Consider the following 10,000-nt stretch of genomic DNA (forward strand, 5'->3'; position numbering starts at 1 on the left):
AATCCATCCTTCATCCATCCATCATCCATCAATCCATCCTTCATCCATCAATCCATCCTTCATCCATCCATCATCCATCAATCCATCCTTCATCCATCCATCATCCATCAATCCATCCTTCATCCATCAATCCATCCTTCATCCATCAATCCATCCTTCATCCATCAATCCATCCTCATCCATCAATCCATCCTCATCCATCAATCCATCCTTCATCCATCCTTCATCCATCAATCCATCCTTCATCCATCCATCATCCATCAATCCATCCTTCATCCATCCATCATCCATCAATCCATCCTTCATCCATCAATCCATCCTTCATCCATCCATCCATCCTTCATCCATCAATCCATCCTCATCCATCAATCCATCCTCATCCATCAATCCATCCTCATCCATCAATCCATCCTTCATCCATCAATCCATCCTTCATCCATCCATCAATCCATCCATCATCCATCCATCAATCCATCCATCCATCCTTCATCCATCAATCCATCCTCATCCATCAATCCATCCTCATCCATCAATCCATCCTTCATCCATCAATCCATCCTCATCCATCCATCAATCCATCCTCATCCATCCTTCATCCATCAATCCATCCTTCATCCATCAATCCATCCTTCATCCATCAATCCATCCTTCATCCATCAATCCATCCATCATCCATCAATCCATCCATCCTCATCCATCAATCCATCCTTCATCCATCCATCCATCCTCATCCATCCATATCCATCCATCCTCATCCATCCATATCCATCAATCCATCCATCCATCCATATCCATCATCCATCCATCCTTCATCCATCCATCCATATCCGTCAATCCATCCATATCATCAATCCATCCATCATCCATCCATCCATCATCCATCCATCCATCATCCATCCTCATCCATCATCCATCCATCCTCATCCATCATCCATCCATCCTTCATCAATCCATCCATATCCATCAATCCATCCATATCCATCCATATCCATCCATCCATCCATCATCCATCTATCATCCATCCATCCTTCATCCATCCATCCATCCTCATCCATCCATAAATCCAAGGAAAAAAGGATGAAAATGTTTTTGAGTGAAATTATCCAGTGAAGGAAGTGTGAAGTACGGGAAGTTCCCACTGCTTTCCTGCAAACGTGGTCCTCTGGCGCCGTCCTCTGGCGCCATCTTCTGGTCGGATAGAATCACTTTCTGTTCAACTCGATTCAAATCAATAATGTGAAGTGATTAAACTACAGATGGCATTTTCTATTTCTCAAAGCAGTCTTTTATTTCTGTTTCACTCTGACTGTTTTTACAGTAAAAGAAACTCGCATCAAATTTCACACATGACCGTCATAATCTGCTCAAAAAGGGGCTTTAAGTTTATTAAAAAAAAGAAAAGAAAAAATCTGTTCTTTTGTAACACTCGCATAGAAGAATTCGGTCTATCGTTAACATTCACACAGGAACTCTCACCGTTCATATGTTGTTCGTTATCATGGATAACTAATTTAATTTAGCTGTATATTAAAGCAAATGACTCGCTTTATAACATTTTAAAAGCTGTTAAAATCATCTAGTTACAAATACAAATAAAGTCACCCTAGTTTCTTGTTTTCCTTAAAAGTCAAGGCATCGTAAGGCATGCGTAGTGTCTAGTATCGACAGAGTGGGTGGAGTCAGCTGGGGAAAGGGATACATACCGCTCCCTTAAAACACATCCTGGACAGGGTTTTTTTTTTTTTTTTAGGATGGGGGGTTCCCCGTTTTTTACGCCATTTTACTGTATTTATTGTTTATAATGTAATATATATTTGTTGTTGTTTGTTTTTAAGATCCATCATGGCCTATCAGCCCAGCGGCACGAACACGCACACGTTCGACGCCTCGGCCTTTTTTAAATCCGTCGGCATTTTCCTCGGGATCTTCAGCGGATCTTTCGCCATGGGCGCGGTCACCGGAGTCGTCACCGCCCTCATATCCTTTCAGCACATCATAAACCTCAGATTTACTCCGGTGTCTGATATGGATTCAAAGCTTTTAACTCTTATTATTGTTATAACCTTACCGAAATTGCACGAGTCACCTGTGACGCAGCGTCTTATTCCTGACCGGCGTGCGTCTGTGAGCGCCGCGACGACCGTCCCGTCTTTAAACTCGCCGCATGCAAGGTTTAACGTTTAAATATGCATAAACTGGGCAAATGAATTCGTTCATAAAATGAAATAAAAATATACAGAAATTGGGTAAATGAATTAGTTAATAAAATTTAAAAAAAAAAAAACTATACAGAAAATAGGTGCAATAAACGATGAATTAAATAAATAAAGTAATTAATAAATGATTTCATACAATATATAAATGTATAGTAAGTGAGAAAATAAAATGTAATTAAGTAAACTTGATAATGTGCAAAAACAGGGAACGTACAAACTAATACGTAAACAGAGACATTTGATTCTGAATATCCTACAGCGCGGTCTGATTCCGGATCCTGATTGGTCAGAAGGCGTTGATTCATTCTCTAGAACAGCAGCTCTAACAGTAGCGCAGGTTTATATTAACACGCTCGTTCTGACACGTTATGGTTTCCGTAGTAACCGCTCGTGTACGATGGAAGCTCCACATAAACGGATTAAGAAAATGTGTGCAAGTGTCGATATGGTGACGTTTTCTGTAAGGTGATGTTTATTTGACGTTTGCGGAAGGAGTCTCCAGCGTCAGGGTCTTTCCGAGATCTCCGGGACAGACGAGTTTGCGCTTCGTTGCGGTCTCTCGGTAACGCGGCGAGCTCTGAAGAGAGTTTTGAAGCGAGAGGGAGAGATTAAAGAGAGGGCTGGTGAGGGCGCGACTGTTTATAGCTGCTGTAACGTAAGCGAGAACGGGAACGCTCCTGTCTCATGGACGTTCCAGAAGGTTAAAGTAACAATAATCGGATAAATATACGTACTCCGCTGCATCACACCGCCCTGTCGTCTGTACGAGTGCAGTTTCAGGACTGTGATGTGTGTGTGTGTGTGTGTGTGTTGTTCTGTCGTACTGTTTAAAAGCTTTAACTCCGTGTTCACGTGACGAAGTTCACCAAGCTGCACTGTTTCCCTCTGCTGGAGACCGCGCTCTTCTTCCTCATGTCCTGGAGCACTTTCCTGTTGGCCGAGGCATGTGGCTTCACAGGTATGTGTGTGTGTGTGTGTGTGTGTGTGTGTGTGTGTGTGTACGTTATCTTTAATTAGCGTGAAATAAATGGTGTCCGAGGGTCTTCTAACAGCGGACACGTGATCCTGAGATGTCGGAGAGTATAAAGCAGTGAACTGTGATGTTTATGGTACGCGGAAAGAAGGGAAACGCACCGAGAGAGATGTTTTCCCGTACGTAGAGACGTCGGTTACGACGTGTGTCTGTCTTTAAGCGCGTCTTCACGCGTGTGTGAATCTGTGGCTGGTCTGAGGGGGAATTCCCCGGCTTGTAATCATCCCGAACGTGCTCCGTATGTCCTGCAGGTGTCGTAGCGGTGTTATTCTGTGGGATCACGCAGGCTCACTACACCTACAACAATCTGTCCGAGGAGTCGACCAAACGCACCAAACAGGTACTACGCTTCTCCCCTTCCTTCGTTTTTTTTTTTTTCTTTTTTTTCTTCTTTCTTAGAGAGATTATCTCCCCACTGGACTGTACTGTATCGGCCAAGGGTGCCAATACTTTAACCTAGGTCAAAAGTCCGAGCGCAGACATCGAAATACCACAGAAACGTGGATTTTTTTTCCGAAATGGCCGTGTTCTGTCGCGCACTACGTAGGTATACAGTAGTGTGCACCCTATGTAGTGAGCACATGCAGTGAACAGGAAGCCATTTTGGGTGGAAGTGTAACTATATCAAAATGACAGATCAGAAACAGTTTTATGTCCGACCAATCAGCACCCTGTACCGTTTTAAAGCTCCGCCCATACGTAGTCATGGTACAGCAACTCAGGCCGTACGTAGAAAATAAACTTCTCGGTTGTACTGTATGATGAGCGTGGATGCAGGTTGAGAGTCGACTCGAGTATGGGGACGGCAGCCAGGGGGCAGCGTTGAGCCAGCTTCCAGTCAGTTTCCATGACCTTTTCGAGTGAGCAGCCACCTGCGAAAGCACGCCGATGACGAATAAACTACAGAGAGCTGAAATGGAACGATGGAGGAAGCGAGATTGAGATTGAGGAAGCGAAATATTCCACGTCGTAAAGCCCCTTTACGTCTGGAACAGCGGGCTTCGCGTACTTTCTGACAACTTTTGAAAAGATACTTGCTGACAGGAGAAGCTCCAGGCTGAACAGCTGATTTACAGCCTGTGAAATGTTCCATACTGTACAGTCGAGTGCAAAAGTTTTCACCCCCCATGGTTTTTGGGTTGGGGGGGGTGATGGGTGAGAAGCCTTGCTTCTATTTTATGATTTAAAATGCTAAGGAGTTAGAAATAAGCTATGGGTACATATATCGAGACAACAGAATAACGTTTTGCCGTAATCTTCTGAAGAGTGCGCAGGCCTTTAGTAAACTAGAGCCTGTTTAATATAATGATGACGCTTTGTTTAACTCTCTTTTATTTATTCTAGTGACCGTTATCAGCAGCTGTACAGTTAATCATTGTAATCCCTAGTAATTAACCATAATTAATATCGCAGTGGTAAGATCAGCGTTCGTTAATTGGTTATTAAGTCTGGTGCACTGAGTTGTGGGCTTCCAACGAATGTTTTCAGTGTCTAGCGTTTATTGAATTCTCGATTGATTTTTATTAGTCGAAATGCGGTTCATCAGCTTAAAAAAAAACACTCAATGGTTTTAAAATAGAACCTTTAAAAATTTCTCTAAGCAGTCCTTAGTCATGCTTAGTAAATACTGCACTCGTGCATTAATCGTTCTAATCAGTTCTCAAGCTGTGCACTGAGTCACTGAGATTAATATTAATATACGTCTTCATTTCAGCTGTTCGAGGTGCTGCACTTCCTGGCGGAGAACTTCATCTTCTCCTACATGGGTCTGGCGCTGTTCACCTTCCAGAACCACGTCTTCAGCCCCATCTTCATCGTGGGAGCATTCGTATCCTATAATAATAATAATAATAATAATAATAATAGTAGTAATAGTAATAATAAGTAGAATAGTAATGCTATTCCCAATAATAAATAAATAGTAATAAAAGAAAATCTCCCAGGCAGCAGAGGGCGCTAAACATCACACATCGCTCCTTTAATAAGCATCTCGGGTAGCAGATGGCGCTAAACATCACACACCGCTCCTTTTAAAAACCCGTTCACGCAGCAGAGGGCGCTTAACATCACACAGCGCTCCTTTAAAAACCCATTCAAGCAGCAGAGGGCGCTTAACATCGCACACCGCTCCTTTAAAAACCGTTCACGCAGCAGAGGGCGCTTAACATCGCACACCGCTCCTTTAAAAACCCGTTCAAGCAGCAGAGGGCGCTTAACATCGCACACCGCTCCTTTAAAAAACATTCACGCAGCAGAGGGCGCTTAACATTGCACACCGCTCCTTTAAAAACCCGTTCAAGCAGCAGAGGGCGCTTAACATCGCACACCGCTCCTTTAAAAACCCGTTCAAGCAGCAGAGGGCGCTTAACATCACACACCGCTCCTTTAAAAAACATTCACGCAGCAGAGGGCGCTTAACATTGCACACCGCTCCTTTAAAAACCCGTTCAAGCAGCAGAGGGTGCTTAACATCACACACCGCTCCTTTAAAAACCCGTTCAAGCAGCAGAGGGCGCTTAACATCGCACACCGCTCCTTTAAAAAACTGTTCAAGCAGCAGAGGGCGCTTAACATTGCACACCGCTCCTTTAAAAACCCGTTCAAGCAGCAGAGGGCGCTTAACATCACACACCGCTCGTTTAAAAACCCGTTCAAGCAGCAGAGGGCGCTTAACATCACACACCGCTCCTTTAAAAAATTGTTCAAGCCGCAGAGGGCGCTTAACATCGCACACCGCTCCTTTAAAAAATTGTTCAAGCAGCAGAGGGCGCTTAACATTGCACACCGCTCCTTTAAAAACCCGTTTAAGCAGCAGAGGGTGCTTAACATCACACGGCACCATTTAAGGAACCTCTCAGGCAGTAGAGGGCGCTAAATATTACACGCCGCTGCTTTAAAAAAAAAGCAAAGCAACTGTTTGCAACTTCAAAGCCCTTGAAGGTCATGTTTGTTGTCCTGATGTCCGTTGTGAAGCGCGTTTGTTTAACTTCACCCTGATCACCAGATCGCCATTTTTATCGGCCGAGCCTCGAACATCTACCCCCTGTCCTTCCTGCTGAACCTGGGACGCAGACAGAAAATTGGCGCCAACTTCCAGCACATGATGATGTTCGCAGGTATCGTCTTCTCGTCTTTCCTGAACGACGGCCAAGCTGTCCCCGTGTGCTTGTTCTGTCTTTTCTCCGTGGTTCCTCACCCTCAGCATGACCTAATATGGGAGATGGGTCACCAAATAACCGAGCTCAGCCTGGAGCACTGCTCTCCTGCCGATTATTATAGACGTCGTGTGTGTGTTGCAGGTCTTCGTGGAGCGATGGCGTTTGCTCTGGCGATCCGCGACACAGCAACGTACGCGAGGCAGACGATGTTCACCACCACGCTGCTCATCGTCTTCTTCACCGTCTGGGTGTTCGGTGGAGGAACGACGCCCATGCTGTCCTGGCTGCATATCAGGTCAGACTCTCAGACAAAATGGTCGCTAGGGTTACGGATTTTATGCCAAGTTTGCTCGATTCGGAGGAAGCGGAAGCGCCGGTGGTGTCTGTAAGCCGTTTCTGCTAACGAGGCAAACGAAGGGAAAGTGAAAGTGCAGATAATCTCCACGGATAAGAAGTACGTACGGATGTGGAGTTTGGAAGCCGTGGGGTGTGTCGTGAATTTACGTTCTTCGTTTTGCGCCCGCTAGGGATCAGATTTAGCTGTAAAAACGCATCGCTTGAAATTACAGGTTACGATAGGAAGGTTTTCCCCGGATTTCCACAGAGAAGCTTGTAGATCGCTTGAGCTCCATATCTGGCCAATCACAATAGGCTTGTGAGGGTGAAGGGGGCGTGGCCAAACAGACAAACAAACAAAACCCTCTGTGAGCAAACCCAGCCCCGCCCAGTCACTCAGAATTTTTCCTGCGCCGTGGAGGGAGACGTCACTTCTTCTTCTTCTTCTTATTTTCTAACTTAAGAAGAAAAAGTTACGAATATTTCTTTTTAACTTGAGATAAATTCAAACTCTTACGAAGAGCATTCTTCAAAACCGGCGTAAATCAGTCCTTAAGGTGTTGGAAAACCGCAGACATTTTCCAGTACCAGCGTGTCCTGAAGTGGTTAGAAGCTTCCGGAACACGGACTCTTGACTTCGTTGAACATTTCTATGCACGTGTACGTACGTATCCGGGACGTCCTCACCCTTCCTGGTGGTTTTCTGCGATCGCAGAAGTTTTCACGGATTTCCCGCAGGTTTGGGCCAAGACTCGTCACGTGACGTCATCACGTCGCGCGTTCATATTTTCTTGATTCACGTGCGTCGAACGCGAGTACAGCTTAAAGGTCTCGTTCACCTACAAACAGGAAAAACGCAGCAAAATCGAACGCTTTTGGCGGGAAAAACCCAAAAAAAACCCTCCACGGAATTGATCACGAGTGATTAATCTGAAAGAGCAGTTTGATCGGGAAATCTCGCAGGAAGTTACGGAAGTATCGCTCGGTATTTAGCGGTTTCAGACATAAACAGGAAGTTATAAAAGACCGAACGCTTAGAATCACGCCGCCGTGCTTACAATACAACTCGGAAGCATCTCTCTTCCCACTCCAATGTACAATTCCGTACTGCTTCCCTCAGCGCCCAGCAGGGGGTGCAGGAGACGCGCCGTACGACCCCTGCGTGACCCCTTTGTGGTCTCCATGGTGATGTTCCAGCTGAGAGAGAGAAAAACGGGGTGACTGGAGAGCACGCTGACGTTTATTCATCCTGAACGTTTTCACAAGCAGTCTGTTTGGAGGAACTCGCGTACACGGACCCGCTGCAGTGCATTATGGGCTTTTACCCTGCGTAGGCCTGTGAAACAATTACCACATAATCACCTAATTAGGCAGGAGGAAGGAATAAAACACCGTAATGTGGTGCCGTTCTATTCACATACTCCACGAGGAAGTGCTCCGGAGTTCCCGCTCTCGTCCTTTTCCGATAACAGCCGCGTCCTGAAACGTTTAGAAGCTTCCAGAACATGGACTCTTGGCTTTCGTGAAGCTTTCCAGTAATAATAATAATAATAGTAAGCGGAAGAATTCTTCTTGTTCTTATTGTTAATCATTAATAAAACACCTCTGTATCTCTTCTAATCGTAATACTGGCTTGTTATTGAAACGGTGAGATGATGTCGATGATGAACGCATTCGTCCTCGTCGTCTTCTGATGATGATTATTGTCGTTTTACTAACTATTAATAATCACGTCAATACTTCTGCTAAAAATAATCAGAATAACGTGCGTTTGAAATGATTGTGAAAAACAACAACGCGTCTCAAGCCGCTTTATGTCTGAAACACGCCGAGCTCTACGGCCGTTACAGATTTCCCTGTAAACGTTGTATACGGCGCGCGTATAGACTTCCACTGCTTTTAATTCATTGATTAAATTAGTTACGAGTGCGTGCACAGCAGTTAATCTTCGTGTAAGAATCGCGTAACAGTGACGGGCCTGGGCCTGGCTCAGAGACGGGAAAATCTATATGGAAAAAGGGGGGAAAAAAAAAGTTCCACCGCCGAGCGATCGACCTGCTGGTATTTCTGAGAAGTTCAGCGGACCGTGGAAAGCTCTCGGACAGACCGTTCCGTCAGCGACCGGACGGAGTAATCCACACAGCACGCGGGCAGATAAAGAGGAGCTGGGTCGCGGGTTCAGGTGCGACGGAAAGGGGAGGGGTTTATCCGCGTAAAGCTTTCTCAGCAGCTCCTCAAGGCCACCTATTTATAAGTGTAGCTGGGGGAAAGAGGATTACGGTGTAGATTAAACAGCTCGCCCCGGCGTACGCTGTAAGTTCAACAAAACGTCTTTTGGCCCGCGGGACGTCGGACACGACTTAGCGGTCCATCCTGCGTCCGAGAGACGCTTCTGGAAATCCTTTAGTGTTTGTACGTGTTTTAGAAGAACAGGGTCGTAGCGGTCCGTCAAAAACAACGAAATGTCACGTGCCGCTACAAACGACATCGTGCGCTTTCGTTTTATTTATTTATTTATTTATAAAAACGTCGTGGCGTTTAAAACGCCGTCTTTGACGGAGCGGTATCGGCGAAATGAAAACGGGCACGTGCAGCCACCAATGAAAGCGTAGACCAGCGTGCGTCAGTGCTCGCTCTCAGACGCCTGACAGTCCTGCTCTTTAGGAAATACGCCGCGCTGTTAAAAAAAAAAAAACCAACTTTTAGCAAGGTTACTTGTATCGTAGGAAGGTTCTGTAGTTCCTCCTGTGGATCATTTCGCAGCACGCTGGTCGTTTCATCGTAAAACGCTCCTTTAATTAGCACAGCGCTAACGTACACTAAGCACCGGGTGTTCGTAACGGAGCGCTGCCGGATACCAACATCGGTATCGATGCGTCTCAGATAAATATCGTATATTGTAGAAATGTCTTCAAGTATCGTGATGATATCATTTTACCGTACGTCGTATGTATGCTTGCTAATCTGGGGAGGTTTATAGTCTACTGTTTACTACGGTCTGATCCTGCCGTTGCTTACGCATCACAAATCTCAGGCCAGTGAGCGATTAGCGTTCCGGGACACGAGAGAGGAGCGTCTGCGGATCGTCCCGGTCACGTTTACGGCAGGATGACGTCAGGGCTGGAGCGGCCGCGCACTCGACATCGTCTCCGTTTGCTCAAGGGCTTCCTGAGCGATGAACTTTTGCTTCCTGTTTGAAGTGCGGAAGTCCCCCCCCCCCCCCCCCCCCCCCCCAATAGAAAATCAGCTGGGCTTAT

At 45.7% G+C, this 10,000-nt stretch overlaps 1 protein-coding gene across 2 annotated transcripts in view; it reads left to right on the forward strand.

Annotated features, from left to right (window-relative positions):
• Positions 1-10,000, forward strand: part of slc9a7 (solute carrier family 9 member 7) — a 58,278-nt gene that overhangs the window by 13,321 nt on the left and 34,957 nt on the right. For both annotated transcript variants that reach the window (XM_017479737.3, XM_047158358.2), the window contains exons 7-12: positions 1,836-1,977; positions 3,069-3,174; positions 3,501-3,589; positions 4,964-5,077; positions 6,254-6,365; positions 6,549-6,702. In XM_017479737.3, coding sequence (XP_017335226.1) covers positions 1,836-1,977; positions 3,069-3,174; positions 3,501-3,589; positions 4,964-5,077; positions 6,254-6,365; positions 6,549-6,702 — 717 coding nt within the window. The remainder of the gene's footprint in view (positions 1-1,835; positions 1,978-3,068; positions 3,175-3,500; positions 3,590-4,963; positions 5,078-6,253; positions 6,366-6,548; positions 6,703-10,000) is intronic.

Source organism: Ictalurus punctatus, chromosome 11 (assembly GCF_001660625.3).
Source record: "Ictalurus punctatus breed USDA103 chromosome 11, Coco_2.0, whole genome shotgun sequence".
Classification (NCBI taxonomy): domain Eukaryota; kingdom Metazoa; phylum Chordata; class Actinopteri; order Siluriformes; family Ictaluridae; genus Ictalurus; species Ictalurus punctatus.